The sequence below is a fragment of the Mytilus californianus genome, unplaced genomic scaffold (assembly GCF_021869535.1).
Source record: "Mytilus californianus isolate M0D057914Y unplaced genomic scaffold, xbMytCali1.0.p SCAF_2, whole genome shotgun sequence".
NCBI classification, from domain to species: Eukaryota; Metazoa; Mollusca; class Bivalvia; order Mytilida; family Mytilidae; genus Mytilus; species Mytilus californianus.
This window is the reverse complement of record NW_026262668.1, coordinates 91,699,023-91,720,814: the sequence shown is the minus strand read 5'-3', so window position 1 is coordinate 91,720,814 and position 21,792 is coordinate 91,699,023. Positions and strand designations below refer to the sequence as shown.

Genomic DNA, 21,792 nt, shown 5'->3' with positions numbered 1-21,792 from the left:
TCGCAGGCGAGACACAGGGTTCATCGGAACCCCTTAGTTACGAATTTTTTGCTCTTAAGATATTTTTTACATGTATTCACAACTATGCTATATATTAAAGCTAGACTTGGGAGGATAAAAAACTTGAAATAATGTAATGACATGTCCATTGTAAAAGACCGTATGTTGAACTTTAGGAGTATATTGTTGTTGTTTAATTGGGTTGCTTTCTAAATACATTATGTATACTTCACATCTCCTTTTGAATCATGCATAAATATTAAATATCCTTAAAATATGCTAGCATACGTGTATAATTGCTTTACTCGTCTGAGAGTAGTATTTTATTCTTCTTATATTCCCCTTTGGAGTTTTTTTTTTTTGTCTTCTGTTCTTCAACTTCTGCTATCTTGATAGGAAGAGCTAGGGAGAGCTAGACAACGGATCCCCTAAAGATCTTGGGGGTATGTGGAGGGGGGCACTTATTATAATGAGTGGAAGAGATGAGCCGCAGGTAGAGAAATTTAGGTGAAATATATAAGAAGGTTGATGATTGTGAATCTGAAACTAATTAGATGTCGATATTTTTTTACAGATGCAAATAAAATTACTGTCGTTAATGCTTAAGACATTTGTCAACTCTATCTCTCCATGAAAAGCGTAACAATGATAGCTATGGTATGTTCTTTTGTTATTCAAAATATATGATAAGGGTGCATTGGATATCTCAGCTAGTCATCCCTGTCATAAAAAGGTCGAAGTGCCGCCCCCCCCCCCCCCCTGAGATAAAGATTCCATTGTAAACTAATATTAATTGAAAATACCGGTAAATGATTTGGACAAGAATTGGAAAGTATGGTCTTGATTTGGATATCTCCGTTTTCAATGTTCAGCTTTGCTGCCTTTTGAATATCTTACAATACTAAGAAAAAATATCTTTAACCAAAGAAAAAGCATGCGCGGTGTTATCCTATGTTTTCATGTATAAACTGTATAAGTATGAATGTGAAATAATCACGTGTGTGTGTTTACCAAATTTTAGGAGTTTCGACTATTTATAGATAAGTGTTACCTGTGTACCGATATGCATGATTGGTAAACAGACAAAACCTAATTGCTAAAATAAAGATTTCAAATCCGACACTCTACGGGATTAACAGACATTGGAGACTAGGTTATGATTGTCCCAACCAATCAACGAACTTCACTATTATAGAGTCAGTAATTATCTTCCAATCAGATAGTAAGAAACATTCAGCCCGCAGACTGTTCATCGTTCAACTCTTGAGACCGTCTCCACGGAGACGGTAATGCCAATCTTACATACTTTCCGTCTTTCCGGAATTTTTTCGTGTTTGAACATTTCCATGTTTAGAAAACTCCGGAAGCACGTGGTTGTGTTTACATTTTTTAACATTGTAAACACTGGGATATATTTTTGACGAATGGCTTTTTGTTTCAACTTTACAAAGGACTCAGAAGAAAATATTCTGAATACAGATGACATACTATTGGATGGTATTTTTTTAATCAATAGTCCAAGGTTTATTATGTGTGTCAAACCGGCCTGATAGTTGCAGAAATCAAAATTATAGCAAAAAGTTCCCAACTATATTAAAATAAATAATCAGTAAATATCTGGGAACAAATGCAAGTTTGAACAGTTTAAAATGTTTTTGTTTAGTCCTCTACCGACGAAGTCCAAGGGGACTTTAGGTTTGCACTCCGTCCGTCCGTCTGTCTCGTCAGTCCGGCAAATCAATTTGACACATTTTTTGTCTTCGTGCTTGAAGATATTATGTTCCGGACTGACGATTTTGTGCAGAGTTATGGTCCTTTAACTTAGAAAATTCACTCATACAATCAGTTTTCCGCACTTTTTTTTTGTCATGCTTGAAGATATCGATTTGATGCTTGGTATATAGTTTTATCATGACAAGTTACAGATCAAGTTCGAATTTTGGTCTGGTCTAATGATTTTGTGCAGAGTTATGGTCCTTGGACTTAGAAAATTAACTCAAATAATCAGTTTTCCTCACTTTTTTTTCGTCATGCTTGAAGATCTGGATTTGATTGTTGGTATTTAGTTTTATCATGTCAGACATGACAAGTTACAGATCAAGTTCGAATTTTGGCCCGGTTCTAATGATTTTGTGCAGAGTTATGGTCTTTGGACTTAGAAAATTCACTCAAATAATCAATTTTCCACATTTTTTTCATCATGCTTGAAGATTTTGACTTGATACATTGTGAAATTTGTATATAGTTTACACCATGACAAGTTATAGATCAAGTTAGTATTTTGTTCAAGTACAATGAATTTTTAACCGGAAGGGGACTATGTATTGCCAGGCAATACTCACAGAATGCTTGTTTAAGCATAACTATACATTTCAGTAGAAGACTGCTATAAACATGTATAAAGTTAGTCCTATAATAAAGGACTTCATAGGTCCTGTTTCTGTTTGCATTCAACATTTTTTATCGGATATTTTTTTTTGCACTATCAAATGCTTCGTGGTTCAGCATTGATTATTAAAAAAAAAATGATATCAGCTAAAAAACTTTAAAAATATCTGACCTATTTGAAATCTTATATTACAAAAAAAAATGTATTATAGGATTATATATAAATTAAGCCAACCTACAAGTATAACTAGCAGAACTTACTAACTGAATTGTTAATTTGTTCTTGTCCTGTATATTCACATGTGTACATGAAGCATTTGCAACTAAAAATTAACCGAGCTAAAATTATTAATCATTTCCTTTCATTCAAATGTATTGTATTGACCAGATTTGGAAAAAAACTAGGTTTAAAGACATTGTGTATGAGTAAAGCTATTGATCAAAATAAAATTCTATTTTGATTCTGTTAAGATAAATATGAAAGAATAACACAAACTTTTTCTAAATGTACCTTGTTGAGGTGAATATGAATCCAAGTGATGGCACTTAACCTAGCTCTGAAGTGTTTTTTTTTTACAATGAAGTAAGTAACCATACAAACAAATAGCCTGACCTGTTTTCTTACAGTGTTTAATTTATAGTTGAATTTACTATAAAAGGCATTTTATTTTTTACCTGAATAGGGTTTTAAAATTAAAATAATCTTTCATATCTAGACATGATAGATAAAAGAAGATGCAGAAAAGAAGATACCATGAGGGCAATAAAAGAACATAATTTAAAAAAAAGACAGACAACACCTTTAACCTGACATTATGCAACACACCCTGCAAAAATTTGGGTAAATAATAGAATTCAGGAGCACTGATCAGCAATTCCTGTACCACAAGTTACACCTGTTGTGTTGCTTAGGTCAATATCCAGCAAGTTAAAGCTAAGACAGTGAGAAGGCTACATATACCATAGCAAATTGATTAAAGTCACTGTCTAATCCTAATTAGATACTACTTAATTGAATTTTCTAACCCTAAAACATGGCCTGATGTGAAATAAATATAGTATTAAAGTTTTCAGGATAGATGAAAGGCAACAAAGACAATTACCGGTAGACATAAAGCAAATTAGGCTGAATCCAGATGCTCCATAGGGTTAGCAGTTCCTAATCTACTTATGGAACCAATCATGCTGTTCATCATGCAAGTTAAATTGCTATGACGTTACATTGGATGATGTCATAAAAGAGAAGAGAGCGGGTTGTGGTTATGACAAGTGATTGTCAATTGTGACGCAGATATTCCAAAACACTTAACCAAACTCATGGTGGTGTCTATCACTTTTCTAGAGATGACTTAACCATTAGGAACAATGATTGGTTTTGATGGTTCAATAGCTGCCTAATAAACAGCCACCCATTTTTCATCTACATGCATGTATATATTTATATAATTGACATAAACATTAAAAAAAATCTTGATGTACAATTTTTTTACAGCTCCTGTAAGTAAGAAAAAGAAAAAAGAGCAAGTAGTTGTGACTGATTTTAAAGAAATAACAGTTGAAGACTGTAAGGTATTTGTATTATTATATTAAAACAGATCTTTTTGTTGTTATATGTATTAAAACTTTATGGAAAAACTACACATAATCTTTGAATATATTTTTTTATAAAGCTGAGTGAGAAACAAGAAAAATTTCAGCTCTAAAAAGGGTATTTCTATCCAAATTTTGTCTAGTGCAAGTGAAATTTTTATCTGAAAGATTGGATGGTTATTCTTTTTATCTTTAATTTTAGGGGAGATAATAATTTAGGTGAAAATTGTAAATTTAAGACATGAAGTAAAGGAAATCTGATAACTTGCCCTCCTATAGAACATTTTTGTTATTTTTTTAAGAGTTATGCTCCTTGGAAACATTAATTATATGGAAAATTGCATTGTTCACTCTCTTATTTGTTCAGTTCTTGCCAGTTTTTTATGAAATTTATATCATAGGTTCATATTAGCAATGTCTCGAATGATTTCGAAAATCAGTGCCAATCAATTATTTTTAAAAGAGTTATGCACCTTGGAAACATTAATTATATGGAAAATTGCATGGTTAGCATTCTCATTTGTTCAATTCTTGCCAGATTTTATGAAACTTATATCATAGGTTTATATCATCAATGTCTTTGAGGAGTTCGAAAATCAGTGCCTATCAATTATTTTTAAAAGAGTTATGCCCCGATGAAAATATTGATTATATGGAAAATTGCATTGTTAGCGCTCTCATATGTTCAGTTCTTGCCAGAATTTTATGAAACTTATATCATAGGTTTATATCAGCAATGTCTTTGACACTTTCGAAAATATAAATATTTTTGACGAGTTATGCCCTTGGATATATTAATTATAATTGAAATCACATTGCATTTGCTCTGAAGCCTTCATTTCTCTAAGATATTAAAAAAAAGTCTTATAGAACAAAAAAAAAGTACTGTTTTTAGTAATTGCACTTGTACCTTAAGCTTGGATAGATAAAATATGTGCCATGCAGGGGACATTGGAACTCTGTTCTTTTATTAAAGGGGCATTAGCTGTCAAATTCCTGATCACTGATTTAAATCAAAATATCATATTTGATTTAAAACATACTAAATCATCTATCCAAATTACAAAAAGTTCTTGAAAAACATTTTACAATTCATGCAAAATATGTAATTCACCTTTTATCTTATTTGAATGATTTTTTATGGGCATAATCAGTCAACAAAAGGGATCATCCTGGTGGCTGTCTTGTTTCACTTTTCAATGTTGACATTCTTTTCGTTTTAATGCCCAAACATGCTTAGCCCAAGACAGTTAAAGGTTAAACTTAAGTTCGCATGAATAAGGATTCAAATGAGTTGAATTATTGACTTGCAAGAAGAAGCTATGAGAATTTTCAAGTTGAGCATGTTGAGCAAATAAATACAGTAAATGTGTTGTTACCCTTTTTAACTTAAATGCCAACTCCAAATTTGTTTGTAAAGTAATTAAGAAAATAGATATAGCAAGTATCCTTATGTCTGTCCAAAATGAGGTTTTGTTTAGATTTAATTTGCCAATGAGACAACCATATGCCAGAGACCAAATGACATGGATGTAAGCACCTATAGGTCACAGTATGACCCTCAACAAATGGCTATGTTAATTCCTTACTAAAAAGTAAGCTATAAAAGGCCCCTACAAAACAAAATGATGAACTATTCAAACAAGAAAACCAACGGGTCTGATTGATGATAAAACAACATTCAAAAAAGAAATATTACAGACATCAACCAAAGGCAATTCCTGAATTACAGACATCAACCAAAGGCAATACCTGGATTACAGACATCAACCAAAGGCAATACCTGGATGACAGACATCAACCAAAGGCAATACCTGGATTACAGACATCAACCAAAGGCAATACCTGGATTACAGACATCAACCAAAGGCAATACCTGGATTACAGACACCAACTAAAGGCAATACCTGGATGACAGACATCAACCAAAGGCAATACCTGGATTACAGGTACAGACATCAACCAAAGGCAATACCTGAATTAAAAACTCCAGACTTGGGACATGCACATACAGAATATGTTGCAGGGTTTTTAAACATGTTTGTGAAGACTCAACCCCCCCCCCCCCCCCCCCCCCTTAATTGGGGACATGTATTTTGTTCAAAGTTGTTTAAATAGTAAAATCTGTTTGACTGTATAATACATGTACAATGATGCTATTCACAGAAATGTAACTGTTTTAGCCAACTTTGTGTATAGTAAACCCTTGATACATTATTATGTATTTTGACTGGACCTTTATTAATAAAAAATATTATGTTACAGACTGACTATCCATATGATTTAGAAGTGAACACATATCAGCTGACAGATAATATTACAGTGTCTTGTTATGATGCAGGAGCAATTGAGGAAATTTTGAAGAAAGATAAAGATGACTCATCATCTGTTGTTAAAGCAACCAGTTGTCATTCTGACCTATTGCCAAATGTATATGAAGGTACAGTTTTAATTTTTGATAAATGATGACTCTTGACTTGAGGTCCAATTATATTACATATATATAGAAAATCACTGCTTATGATAAGAAGATGTGGTATAATTGCCAATGAGACAACTCTCCATCAGAGAACAAATGACATAAAAGTTAAGAACTATAGGTCACCATACAGCTTTCAACAATGAGCAAAATCCATATGCCATAGTCAGGCTTAAAAGGTCCCAAAATGACATATGTAAAACATTTCAAAGGAGAAAACTAATGGCCTGATTTATGTACAAAACAATAAACTAAATAAATATGGTAAACAGCAACAAATGACAACCACTGAGTTACAGGCCTCTGAGACATGCACATAAATACATTCATTATGGATTCATTGAAGTAAAAAATGACAGTGAGTGGTTTTACCACCTGCAAGCAGTTTTTACATATTTTCATAAAGACTCTTTTCTTTTGATTCTGTATGTTATGATATTAAATGAAGAAACACAGATACAATAAAAAAATTGTAAAAATTTTACAACTTGAATTATGTATTTTTTCACTAAAAACTGAATGAAAAAGGACTGTATTTCCAATACTTTTATGATGAATAATTTCATCAAACTTTTCATGTGAATGAAATTTTTCTATTTATTTTCACATAATAATCTATTTTTTGATAATCTATGAAACACATTAGTTGGTTCATTCTAGCTGACTGGGCTTCATGTATATGGCACTTTGATTACACAATCTTCTCTGCTAAAATTGCTTTGTCATTTAGAACTAAGCTTGGTCTGATTCCTTCATAAGGCCAAAGTTTTATGATATATTACCATATGATAGTTGTTAAAATTCTAAACTATCAGTTTTTTTTAATTGTAGGTGGATTGACTGTGTGGGAATGTGGAATAGATCTTGCTTCATATGTAGCCAAAGATGTGGATTTCACAGATAAAATGGTTCTTGAGGTAATGTTAGAAAGTATGACTGTACTATACAAATTTTATTTGGGATCAATGTTTCTGTATGGTATTAAGCATCTGTTCATTAAAGTCAGTAATTTAGTGTTCTATTTAATTTATTAGGTCCCATGGAAAATCAGTAATTTAGTGTTCTATTTAATTTATTAGGTCCCATGGAAAGTCAGTAATTTAGTGTTCTATTTAGTTTATTAGGTCCCATGGAAAGTCAGTAATTTAGTGTTCTATTTAATTTATTAGGGCCCATGGAAAGTCAGTAATTTAGTGTTCTATTTAATTTATTAGGTCCCATGGAAAGTCAGTAATTTAGTGTTCTATTTAATTTATTAGGTCCCATGGAAAGTCAGTAATTTAGTGTTCTATTTCATTTATTAGGTCCCATGGAAAGTCAGTAATTTAGTGTTCTATTTAATTTATTAGGTCCCATGGACTGTGCTCCAAAGTAATCACACTACCCGTTTGTCTGTCTGTCTGTCAAAACTTCCATGTCATACAATAAGTCAAAATTGCCTCAACTGATTTTCAAAAATTTTATGCTACTTATAAAAGGAAGATCCATTTGTATTTTGGGGGAAATGTGTAGGGGAAATTGCGCCAAAAACTTTAATTTTTGTTAAAAAAATCACAAATTTAAAAAAACAACATTGTTTATGGTAGATTTTCTACAAAAATTGACATATTAGTTATGATATGCTCCTTCCATCTCATATCTTAAGATTTTAGGATTTTACTAAAAATTGATATATAGGTAAAATATGCATCCAAATAGTCAAAATTGTGGTCAACTTCATTTTTTGTAAACATTCTAAATTTTGAGAAGCATCAGTTTTCGATAGAATTTTAATTAAAATCAATACTGTAAACAGGGAAATTTTCGTGGCAGTTTTATTTTCGCTATTTTCGCAGTAAGGGTTGAAACGCGAAAATAAAACTACTGTGAATATTTCAAAGAAAACAGAACACGAAAAAGAAGACCACACATGTCCATATATCAATAGGATATGTAGATGACCAATTAAGAACATCGTTTTACTGATAACAGATCTATACCGTAAAACATAACTTTATTCCTAAATGAAATTCAATGTTCATAATTAAAAGTTGAACTCATGATATTCTAATTAACATGGAAGACATCTAAAGCAAGTGAACATTACAGATACTGCTAAATAAACAACTATCGTTACTGATATGTAAATGACACCTGTCAATCAGTTTTAAAATGATTACCTGATTGTATCGGGCAGAATCAGTTTGCGCCAATTACAGTTTTGAAAAGGTATCAATTACGCCACTCTTTGTTTTTCTGATGGTATTAATTGCACCAATTAAATGGAATCAAATAGCGCCACATTTACCTGTATATTTTTTTTACCTATATCATACATGTAACATGTACTATAATTAACCTATCCACTTTAGAATAAACTGAAAACTCATCAAAATTAAGAAAACTCACCAATAAATAAATTGTTCAGTAATAAAATAGTTTTATACATTAAAAGATGTCTGATATATCGTTCCAGAAAATAGAGTCTGATATAGGAAAACTTGTCATCGTTGTGGAAGAACACAAATTCCGTCAGGCATTTGTTAAGAAAAATGGAGAAATTATATGGAGATGTACAGTTAAGCTAGCACAATACAAAGATTTTTTCACCCCAATCAGACAACTTTAAACTGATGTAATTTCTTTAATCCAGCTTTAAATTTTATAAAGGAGGAACCAAAGGAAAGAAGAAAGATTAATCTTTCAAATGGTGATAATTTCATTATGACTTAATTATTACATAATTAATTATTATGTAATTAGTTGCTATATTGTGATGTTCACACTTGAATAAAATTAGCTTTTTATACGACCGCAAAAAAATTTTGTGGTCGTATATTGGTATGACGTTGGCGTCGTCGTCGTCGTCCGAAGACATACTGGTTTTCGCACTCTAACTTTAGTTTAAGTGAATGGATCTTTTTGAAGTTTGACCATAAGGTTAAATACCACAAAAGGAAGGTTGGGATTGATTTTGGGGGTTATGGTACCAACAATTAAGGAATTAGGGGCCAAAAAGGGGCCAAAAATAAGCATTTTCTAGTTTCCAGACAATAACTGTGGAACGGTGTATGGATCTCTCTGAAATTATACTACAAGTTTCCACACCACAAAGGGATGGTTAGGATTTGCTTTGGGGGGTTATGGCTCAAACCGTTTAGGAATTAGGGGCAAAAAAGGGGGAAAAACAAGGTTGTCCTGGTTAATGGACAAATACTTTTGTACAAAACATAATTTTAAGCAGTGTAAGGGAGATAAATCAAATACATCATTGAGATTATCTCCCTTACACTGCTTTTAAATTATGTATAAAGTAATGGTTAATGAACAATAAAGATAATTTAAAACAGTGTAAGGGAGGTAATCAAAATACAACGTTTTGGTTACTTCCCTTACACTGCTTTTAAATTATGTTTAAAGAAATGCATATCTATAAAGGAAGACCAGTAAAAATATCTGCAAATGTTGCATCTTTTTTTTTACAAAAAAATCCATATGAAAGATTTGACAGTATATTTTTAATTCTATTATAAAATAGATTAAGTTAGCACTATGGTAAATTTAAATGGGTAATTATGGTTGCCAACTCCATTGGAAATTTGAATTGAGATTATGACCATATCTTGAGGGAAAGAATTTTTTTGGGCAAAAAAGGGGGGGATAAAAAGAAATTGTGGGGGGTCAATTTTTTCTCATTTCAGATTTCAGAAATTAAAAAGAATTATTCTTCAAATATTATTTTTTTTCAAATTTCAAATATTGAAAAATTCAAGAAGTAATCTTTAATTGCACAGTATGGCGCATTAGATTTGTAAAATCTTTGATCACATTTATTTATTTGTTATGCCGAATCTAACAGTGTATTTAAATTTTTAATTTTGGGTCCAGTTTTCAAATTGGTCTACATTAAGGTCCAAAGGGTCCAAAATTAAACTTTGTTTGATTTTAGCAAAAATTGAATATATGAGGTTCTTTGATATGCTGAATCTAAACATGTATTTAGATTTTTGATTTTTTGGCCCAGTTTTCAAGTTGGTCCAAATTGGGGTCAAAAATTAAACTTTGTTTGATTTCAACAAAAATTGAATATGTGGGGTTCTTTGATATGCTGAATCTAACCATGTATTTGGATTTTTTATTTGTGGACCCCGTTATCAAATTGGTTCATATTGAGGTCAAAAGGGTCCAAAATTAAACTTTGTTTGATTTTCATCTAAAATTGAAGTATTGGGGTTCTTTAATATTCCAAATCTAACCGTGTATTTAGATTTTTAATTTTTGGTCCTGTTTTTTTATGTATATTGGAAATTTGCCAAAAACTTTATTATTAATAAATTCCATTGGAAATTTGCCAATAACTTTAGTTTAATGAACTTCATTGGAAATTTGCCAATATAAAATGTTGCTGATGAAGTGTTTTTGTTTATCTCACCTAAACTGCTTTTAAATTATGTATATTGGAAATTTGCCAAAAACTTTATTATTAATAAATTCCATTGGAAATTTGCTAATAACTTTAGTTTAATAAACTTCATTGCATTTTTTCAAGTTTCCAGACAATAACTTGTATGTAAGTGTATGGATCTCTCTGAAATTGTACTGCAAGGTACCATACCACAAAGGGAAGGCTGGGATTGATTTTGGGGGTAATTGCCTAATCTAACCGTGTATTTAGATTCTTTATTTTTGGTCCCGTTTTCAAATTGGTCTACTTTAAGGTCCAAAGGGTCCAAAATTAAACTTAGTTTGATTTTAACAAGAATTGAATTCTTGGGGTTCTTTGATATGCTGAATCTAAACATGTGTTTAGATTTTTGAATATGGGCCCAGTTTTCAAGTTGGTCCAAATTGGGGTCCAAAATTAAACTTTGTTTGATTTCAACAAAAATTGAATATATGAGGTTCTTTGATATGCTGAATCTAAACATGTATTTAGATTTTTGATTTTTGGCCCAGTTTTCAAGTTGGTCCAAATTGGGGTCCAAAATTAAACTTTGTTTGATTTCAACAAAAATTTAATATATGGGGTTCTTTGATATGCTGAATTTAACCATGTATTTAGATTTTTTATTTGTGGACCCCGTTTTCAAATTGGTTCATATTGAGGTCAAAAGGGTCCAAAATTAAACTTTGTTTGATTTCATCTAAAATTGAATTATTGGGGTTCTTTGATATACCAAATCTAACCGTGTATTTAGATTTTTAATTTTGGGTCCTGTTTTTTAAATTGGTCTACATTAAGGTCCAAAGGGTCCAAAATTAAACTTAGTTTGATTTTAACAAAAATTGAATTCTTGGGGTTCTTTGATATGCTGAATCTAAACATGTGTTTAGATTTTTGATTATGGGCCCAGTTTTCAAGTTGGTCCAAGATAGGGTCCAGTATTTAAACTTTGTTTGATTTCAACAAAAATTGAATATATGGGGTTCTTTGATATGCTGAATCTAAACATGTATTTAGATTTTTGATTATGGTCCCAGTTTTCAAGTTGGTCCAAATTGGGGTCCAAAATTAAATTTTGTTTGATTTCAACAAAAATTGAATATATGAGGTTCTTTGATATGCTGAATCTAACCATGTTTTTAGATTTTTTATTTGTGGGCCCCGCTATCAAATTGGTTCATATTGAGGTCAAAAGGGTCCAAAATTAAACTTTGTTTGATTTCATCAAAAATTGAATTATTGGGGTTCTTTGGTATGCCAAATCTAACCGTGTTTTTAGATTTAATTTGGGTCCCATTTTTTAAATTGGTCTTCATTGAGGTCCAAAGGGTCCAAAATTAAACTTAGTTTGATTTTAACAAAAATTGAATTCTTGGGGTTCTTTGATATGCTGAATCTAACCATGAATTTATATTTTTTATTTGTGGGCCCCGCTATCAAATTGGTTCATATTGAGGTCAAAAGGGTCCAAAATTAAACTTTGTTTCATTTCATCAAAAATTGAATTATTGGGGTACTTTGATATTCCAAATCTAACCGTGTCTTTAGATTTTTAATTTTAAGTCCGGTTTTTTAAATTGGTCTACATTAAGGTCCAAAGGGTCCAAAATTAAACTTAGTTTGATTTTAGCAAAATTTGAATTCTTGGGGTTCTTTGATATGCTGAATCTAAACATGTGTTTAGATTTTTGATTATGGGCCCAGTTTTCAAGTTTGTCCAAGTTGGGGTCCAAAATTAAACTTTTTTTGATTTCAACAAAAATTGAATATATGGGGTTCTTTGATATGCTGAATCTAACCATGTATTTTGATTTTGGACATTGGACCATAATAGATAAATTAAAAAAATTCAAGTTCTTAGACCACATTCTTTCTGTGTCAGAAACCTATGCTGTGTCAAATATTTAATAACAATCCAAATTCAGAGCTGTATCAAGCTTGAATGTTGTGTCCATACTTGCCCCAACTGTTCAGGGTTCGACCTCTGCGGTCGTATCAAGCTGCGCCCCAGCAAAGCATTTTATTTTCTCCTGGCAGCTCCAATATATAAATGTATTTTTATTTGGAATTTATTATATTCATTTTTCCATAAATCCCTAATCCACCTCTTTATCATATCTGTTATTTTTATTGCTGGTCAGTGGTCATAAATCTATCAAATGATTCTATTGATTAACCACAAAGTACTGCCCACATGTTCTTATCTTGTATCAGTAAGACACTTGCATTTGTTTATAAAACTAATTATCATTAAAACTCATTAACAGTGCAAGATATGTAAACAAATTTTTCTTCTGTGGTTTTGAAATATTAAAAAGTAACAAAAACAGCTGAAAATGAAATTTTGATAAAATTTAGTTGCTTTTGTGAAATTATTTATTTTTACATAATATATCAAATAAATAATTGACTTCATTCCTGCTTTATCCGGCAGTTTCTCTGTACATAAATTGACGAACATATTTCAAATCTTTCTTTTTTAAATGTTCTTTGTCAATTTTGAAGAGCTCTGCATTACCGGTAATTATTTTAGAAGGTAGCTCAGATAACATATCAGTTGCTTTTCGTTTACATTAGTTTCATTTATATGATTTAATTCCCCACTCAAAATAACTGTATAAAATTTATCTGTAAATAGCCTAGCACAACACAACTTAAGGTAGCACAATACAAAAGCAACTAAATTTTATCAAAATTTCATTTTCAGCTGTTTTTGTTCTTTTTTAATATTTCAAAACCACAGAAGAAAAATTTGTTTACATATCTTGCACTGTTAATGAGTTTTAATGATAATTAGTTTTATAAACAAATGCAAGTGTCTTACTGATACAAGATAAGAACATGTGGGCAGTACTTTGTGGTTAATCAATAGAATCATTTGATAGATTTATGACCACTGACCAGCAATAAAAATAACAGATATGATAAAGAGGTGGATTAGGGATTTATGGAAAAATGAATATAATAAATTCCAAATAAAAATACATTTATATATTGGAGCTGCCAGGAGAAAATAAAATGCTTCGCTGGGGCGCAGCTTGATACGACCGCAGAGGTCGAACCCTGAACAGTTGGGGCAAGTATGGACACAACATTCAAGCTTGATACAGCTCTGAATTTGGATTGTTATTAAATATTTGACACAGCATAGGTTTCTGACACTTTGTGCAAATAAGTTGTGGCGCAAATGAGTTCATTTTTGGCGCAAAAAGATATCGCCATTGTATCTGCTACACAGATCACTCAGATTAAAAGATTAATTAATTAGCAGTAATCCTGTCAGCATTTAATTCACTCTTAATTGGGTCATTCCTCTCTGTTTAGTTTGAATGTGTTTTTACAAGCAAACATGACTTATAACTTTAAATCTGAACTGACGAAAAAGTTTTCTGATTTATTTTAACACTTGATTTAAATACATTTAAAACTGTACAGTTTCTAAATTATTTATGACAAACTTGTATAAGACACCGGGACATAGCAAATTCAAAATGGTGCAAATTTAGATCTTGTTGGGAAATAACAATAAAAAGACGTCACGAAAAATTTCCCGGTTTGCAGTATGTAGGTATAATTTAGCTAATCCAAAATGATTCCGTGTCAAAGATTATTGTTTGTCAACTAAAATACATTGTGCTTGGATTTTAACAAAACATATTTTTGTCCAGAACACATCCTGAATTAATTCCTGGTGCCAAAAATTATGAAAGTTTACACCCCATGAACATGAATTGCTTTGGATGCATCTGACTCGGTTTCTCACCCAAAAAAGTGCAAGCTGCAGGGCCCTTGCTGACATGTCAGTTTTCTAGTTTAATATAAAGATGCTCAGCTGTACTGATTAAGTATTTGCTAAGAACACAATACATGTATAGTATGTATCAGGTTTGTGAGTCATAGGCAGATCCTACCGGTACTTTTGTGGGAAAAATTTGGTTGATTATATAGGGAATCACTGAAGCATGACTGTAGTGGGCCCCCTCTTATGGCAACCAGTGGGCCCCCCTTATAAAAAGTTCTGGATCCGCTCTGTGAGTGGAGTAAATAAGTTAGTATAACCCTACATGTATGTACTTGGTTTAGTAGTTAGTGCATGCCATTTAACAGTCTTGTATCATACATAGATCTAGCTCAGGTGCTTTATTCCTTTGTTTGGACCTTCACTGCTCTTGCACAGTATAGATATTTAGTACTTCTGTATTTTTTAAATTATTGGGTTTAACTGAAGCCAATTTCTGAAAGACCAGAGACCTAAATGTAAGGAGTAAACAATCAAGCAAAAAACTGACACAAAAAATGCATCCAAAAGCATCACTCATTATTTTTACCTTGAGAGTAAACCCTTAGTTTTATAATTCCTTTAACTTTCAGTTAGCCTACATAGATTACATTGTGGTAGTGGCAAAGTGTTTTGGATCACCATTATCCTCTGTTTTGTATTGCAGTTAGGATGTGGAGCTGGCATTCCAGGGATATGTGCAATGCTTTGTGGTGCTAAAGTGCTACATTTTCAAGATTATGTAAGTTAATTGAGTACTTACCATGCTTACACAATTTTTTTTAGAAATAAACATTATAAATCAGGCATGGCTCAGGGTTTTCAATTGGTTAATTTAGAAGTATATATAGAAGTTACTAACTCTTAAGCCGTGCATTAATGTCTAACCCTCCTTAGTTTAAGAAATAAATAACTGCAATATATTTCTGAATTCAATAATTTTCATGAATTTATTTCCCAACATTCTGTTTTTACATCCCTTTGTGTTTGAATCTTACAAAAGGTTGTCATTCTGTTAATTTGAACATTTGACATTATTTTGAAACTAGAAATCTTGAAATTCTAAGGATGGTTATGGCCAGTTTTGGTTAAAATAAACCAAAAGTTTCTGAGAGTTTTTAAGGTTATGGATGACACCAGAGGGAACATCAGAAATTTCAATACATTTACATAAATATATAAAGTAGTGATGTGGAGAATATGTTTCACAATTTCTTTGATTTTGTTTCTTGAAATAATAAAAAATGATCATTTTTTTTGTTTCAGAATGAAGAAGTTTTAAAAGAATACACAATACCAAATGTCACACAACTCAATATGGATGATGATGTAAAATGTACATGTAGATATTTCTCTGGTGATTGGTCACAATTTTCAGACAAAATAGATAATGAGCAAAGGTAGATTGCCTTGTTGAAATAGTGGCTGCACTTGTTAAAAATTTTGTTTTGGCAATTTTATGAATAATTATTTGAAAGCCTCAGAGGAATTTATCAAATCAAACTCTGTAAACTCACAAATATTTTTGTTATAATGTGGTAAAATGTTCCATATCAGATATGATAGTAACATTAAAAAAAAAATATTTCCATGTTGAAATATGGTTTCGATTGCTGAAAAAATTTAAAAGTCATATTTTGAAAAAGTTGATTCCTTTAACTGGAAACAAACTGAAGAAAATATAATTGCCTATCTGATTTTGTAAGTAAAAAGTACTTGCCATTTCATCATGTAAAAAAAATGTATGTTAATAGTGTCAAAATATTAATTTTCATAAATTTCAATTAATCTGAGGTATATTTTTGAGCATGTATTTAAAAGATGTGTTTGATACCATTTTTATTGTGAATATACCCAAAACAGGTAATGATGGTCTGTGAAAACCCATCCTCACACTTTTATCTGAAAAGAGTTTCAAAAGTGGTGTTATGTATTTTTAAGGACCTTTCAGTTATCAAAGCTCTAGTAGGTTATTTTCGATAGTAAGTTCATGAACAAATCAGTTGAAAGGATCTTATCCATATAATGATGCTCAACAAACTTTTTTCATAAAATCATTGCTATGTAATAACTAAAAATTAGTTGATTTATTTATTTACTTTATTTTCAGGTATGATATCATACTAACTGCAGAAACCATCTATAATCCAGATAATTACCAGAAACTACATGATGTATTCACAAGTCAACTTGATAAGCAGGGAACTGTGTATCCTTTGCATGATAGTAGTGACATATTATATGATTCTGATGACGTAATAATTTCAGTCTACCATTTTTTTTTAGCAAATTGCTATCAAACTTATGAAATGATGCATTGTGTTATTTTCTTCTTAGCTCACCATGCCCATATAGCAAGTGTGAGGTATTACCCATAAAAGATATTTTTTTACGAATTTTCTTGTTTTGATAAAAATAGGAAGATATGGTATGATTGCCAATGACAGAACTCTCCACCAGAGACAAGATGACATAGAAGTTAACAACTTTCAACCTTCAACAATGAGCAAAACCCACACTGGATATTAAGCTATAATTGGCCCCGAAATGACATATGTAAAACAATTCAAATGAGAAAACTAACAGCCTGTTTTATGTCCAAAACAATAAACAAAAAACTAATATGATATACAACAAACAACCATTGACTCCTGACTTGCCTATTTTCTAAAATCTGTGATAGACAGAAACATTTAACCAGAAAAAGTATCAGCAATTCAATATTTTAAACAGTTCCAATATAACTTTCAACTAGTAATAGGGATTTTGCATATTAATTTGAAAATAATAATCGGTAGAAAATGTTATTATGAAAAATTATCAGCAATACAAGATTTACTTAAATTCCAATATAGCTGAAACTATCAATAAACTCCTTATAGCAATTTATTCTCTTAAAAATATTTTTTTTTTTTTTTTTATAATTTTTTTCCTATTGTCTTAAAAGCTTTAATAGAAAGATTGAAAGTGTTAACAGCATATACTGCTTTGATTGATAACATCAGTTGATTCCTGATAGGAGTTATTTTCCTTAAATGACTATTTTTACAGTTTATTTGCACATTTGTTTCTTAAATCTTGAAACTATTTAAGTAATTGAACCTATAATTGACATGATGATTCTTGGTAACAAAAAATGAAATTGAATTTTGCATGCTGTTGATAATTTTTTTGTCGATACTTTGGGTTTACAAATTTGGGATCATATTGGGTCCGCTCTCAAGTCTATTCATCTGTTTGGCTTTTGATAAGGATTTCTGTAATAATTAAAACACATATCCCTAGTTTAAGAACCTTAAGTTTGACTAAATCTATGATTATTCATTGAATGAAGAATATCTGCTTTAAAAGCACTGTCTCATTGGAATTTTCTTTGCAAAAGTTAAAAAGGAATACCTTGACATAGTATGCAGATATTTAGCAGCAAAGTCTAACTACTTTGGAGTGGGAGGAGGCATAGGACTATTTGAAGATTTTACGAATGGCAAGGGACAATTTTTCTGCAAGATATGTAAAACTATAGAAGCAGGTAATTAGATACGATATGCTTAATACAGAGAGACTTAAAGAATAGTTAAATTTATTCTTTATGCTGAAATTTTCACATCAATGCAAAAAAAAATAAAACATGCATGTTCAAAGATGTAAATTTCTCTGAAATTGGAGCTGCAAATATGAATTGGTTCAATACCACTGAATATGTGGAAGATTTGTATTTTTGTATTATATACATGAAATAGTTTCAGCTATTTTTTTTCTTTATATTTTAATATAATTTTCTTCATTTAATCTTGGAACTGCTATTTTTATATTATCACATAAAAATATGTGATATTTAAAATTAAATAAAGGCTGTTGCATTTTATGGAAGGTATGGATGTTGTTTTTTTTTTATAACAGGTGTTCCGAGAGAAATAATGCAACTTAAATGGAAAGATACAAACATTGACAAACAAACAGAGAAGACCTAGAAGTTTTATTTCTATTAAGAAAATAAATTTACTGTTATTTTTGATGTTTTACTTGTTTTTAACAGTGTCCTGTTATTGATCTTAATTGTAATTGAAAATACAAAACAGCATTCAATACATAAGCTTGTCTGGTGTCAAGTTGTGTTACAACTATCATATGACTTATTTGCTTATATTTGGTACATTAGTCTGTAATGATAACTTACAGATCGAGTTTGCCTTTTGTTCCAATTGACTAATGTTTTGCAGGATCACTGCCTTTGGACTTTGAAAATTTAATGAATTTTGCACTTGTTGGGTCATCTATGTATTGACTGAAAAACTAGAGCCATTCATGTTATACTAAAACACCATTTTAAATTGGATATTCTAAAAATGATTTAAGCCAAGTGTTGGCAATAGCTCACACTGATGCTTTGGCACGGCTAGTTAAAAATGCATATAATAAAACTGTGAAATTTAGTTCCCATTGCAATTGGAAATCATATTTTCATCATTTAATAATTGGTGTACAGCTAATAATATTGAGTTGTAGCGATTAAGCAATTTTTACAGCTACCATGTATCCACTTCCTGTTTGCCAATAGGTTGGAATTCTACAACACTCATTGTATATTGCTTCTATTGAAGGGAATGATTTAATATTTGGTATGCAGCTTGATAATGTTGAGTTGTAGTGAGTAGCCAGTTTTTACTTCTGTTGTGTAGCTACTTCCTGTTTGCCAATAGTTTCAAAATTTTACAACACTCATTGTACAAGGAAAATTTTTGTCAATAGTGAAAGGAAATAATCAGTTATGATTCAGTTTACATGTTACCTCAATCCATTCCATGCAGTGACGAAGGTCATGACCCGTTATTGGTCTTGTTTTAACACTCAACTTCACCCTTTTTAATACATTGTATATGATATTTTAATTATCAGTGGTTGTCTTAAATCATACTGGTTTTTTTTTGGTCATGAAAGAAATTTGTAGTCATCTGAGATGCAGATATTCTGTAACAGCCTACGAAGTCATGATAGCTACTATAAACCTATCAAATAGTTAACATCAACTTCAGTCACTTCACCATGAATAACCATTGCATCAGTAGATTACTTGTAGATCTCTTTAAAGAAATCCTAATAAGATGACACACACTTAGGAATAGTGTATCGTGTATCAAATGGGGAAATACGTATTGATAACTATTAAGTTTTCTGCATATTGATGCTATAAAATATCAGCTGTGAGCCACTACAATATGAAACTTTTTGTTAAGTGTGCACAGTACAAGAGTTCAAAAAGGCATAATATTGTGTCAAGAAGCAGATCTTTTTACATTAACAATGTGATGAAAATCTTATAATCAATTTTTATTTGGGTGTTTTTCATTGTCCTAACAGAAAACGAGAAGATGGCTTGATAAGTTTGGTCTGTCGTTGATAAGTCAAAGTAAAAGTAATTTAGGCTGTGTCAAGCATATTTGACACAATGCTATGAGATATTATTTTATACGACCGCAAAAATTTTTTTGCGGTCATATATTGGTATGACGTTGGCGTCGTCGTCGTCCGAAGACACATTGGTTTTCGCACTCTAACTTTAGTTTAAGTGAATGGATTTCTATGAAATTTTACCATAAGGTTCAATACCACAAAAGGAAGGTGGGGATTGATTTTGGGGGTTATGGTACCAACAGTTAAGGAATTAGGAGCCAAAAAGGGGCCAAAAATAAGCATTTTTGTAACTTCCAGGCATAACTTGTGTGTTAGTGTGTGGATCTCTCTGACATTGTACCACGAGGTTCCATACCACAAAGGGAATGCTGGGATTAATTTTTGGGGTAATTGCCTCCAAATTTTAGGAATTAGGGGCCAAAAAGGGGCAAAAAACAAGCATTTTTCTAGTTTCATGACAATAACTTGTGTTTAAGTGTATGGATCTTTATGAAATTGTACTGCAAGGTTCCATATCACAAAGGGAAAGCTGGAATTGAGTTTGGGGGTAATTGCCTCAAAACGTTAAGAAAAAAGGGTAAAAAAAGGGGCCAAAAACAAGAATTTTTCTAGTTTCCAGACAATAACTTGTGTTAAAGTTTATGGAACTCTCTGAAATTGTACATTTTTGTAAGCATTTTTGTAACTTCCAGACATAACTTGTGTGTTAGTGTGTGGATCGCTCTGACATTGTACCACAAGGTTCCATATCACAAAGGGAATGCTGGGATTGATTTTTGGGGTAATTGCCTCCAAATTTTAGGAATTAGGGGCCAAAAAGGGGCAAAAAACAAGCATTTTTCTAGTTTCATGACAATAACTTGTGTTTAAGTGTATGGATCTCTCTGACATTATACCACAAGGTTCCATATTACAAAGGGAATGCATGGATTGATTTTGGGGGTAATTGTCTCCAAATTTTAGGAATTAGGGGCCAAAAAGGGGCAAAAAAACAAGCATTTTTCTAGTTTCAGGATAACTTGTGTGTAAGTGTATGGATCTTTATGAAATTGTACTACAAGGTTCCATATTGCAAAGGGAAAGCTGGGTTTGAGTTTGGGGGTAATTGCCCTAAACGTTTAGGAATTTGGGGCAAAAAAAAACAAACATTTTTCTAGTTTCCAGACAATAACTTGTGTTCAAGTGTATGGATCTCTCTGAAATTGTACTGCAAGGTACCATACCACAAAGGGAAGGCTGGGATTGAGTTTGGGGTGATGAATCATTAGGGGGTTCAAAAAATTTTGGGGGGGGGATTTTTTTTTCTTTAAAATTTTCCATTTTAAATTGGTTATTTCTGATTTATATATAAAAGCAAATAATAATGATATGGTTTGAATAGGTAAATTAAAAATTTTTTAGTTCTTAGACCACTTTCATTCTGTGTCAGAAACCTATGCTGTGTCAAATATTTAATTACAATCCAAATTCAGTGCTGTATCAAGCTTGAATGTTGTGTCCATACTTGCCCCAACTGTTCAGGGTTTGACCTCTGCGGTTGTATCAAGCTGCGCCCCAGTGGAGCATTTTATTTTAAGAGCTATTGAAAAATTAAATTTGTCCCTTTCTTGTAAAGTATAGTTCTCTATGGAACTCTAATGTCAATATCTTGGTGCGAAGTAAACTTAATTTGCACTAAAACAAAGAAGTTTTTCTAAACAAATCTAAATACATAAAATAAAA

The 21,792-nt window shown here is 31.3% G+C and overlaps 1 protein-coding gene across 1 annotated transcript; it reads left to right on the top strand.

The window, feature by feature from the left end:
• Window positions 1-1,353: 1,353 nt before the first annotated feature.
• Window positions 1,354-18,673, top strand: LOC127728472 (histidine protein methyltransferase 1 homolog). Its single transcript, XM_052235868.1, has 9 exons — window positions 1,354-1,497; window positions 3,881-3,957; window positions 6,244-6,418; window positions 7,289-7,374; window positions 15,326-15,400; window positions 15,925-16,058; window positions 16,769-16,867; window positions 18,072-18,187; window positions 18,559-18,673. The coding sequence occupies exons 1-9, from the start codon at window positions 1,425-1,427 to the stop codon at window positions 18,627-18,629; spliced, it is 906 nt and encodes a 301-aa protein (XP_052091828.1). The 5' UTR covers window positions 1,354-1,424; the 3' UTR covers window positions 18,630-18,673.
• Window positions 18,674-21,792: the final 3,119 nt, after the last annotated feature.

Excerpts from the sequence above, each read along its gene's own strand:
- LOC127728472 (XM_052235868.1), top strand. The coding sequence starts at position 1,425 with ATGGCTTTTTGTTTCAACTTTACAAAGGACTCAGAAGAAAATATTCTG. Across the intron at positions 1,498-3,880 it reads AGATGACATACTATTGGATG|CTCCTGTAAGTAAGAAAAAG; the intron begins GTATTTTTTTAA and ends ATTTTTTTACAG. Across the intron at positions 18,188-18,558 it reads ATGTAAAACTATAGAAGCAG|GTGTTCCGAGAGAAATAATG; the intron begins GTAATTAGATAC and ends TTTTTATAACAG.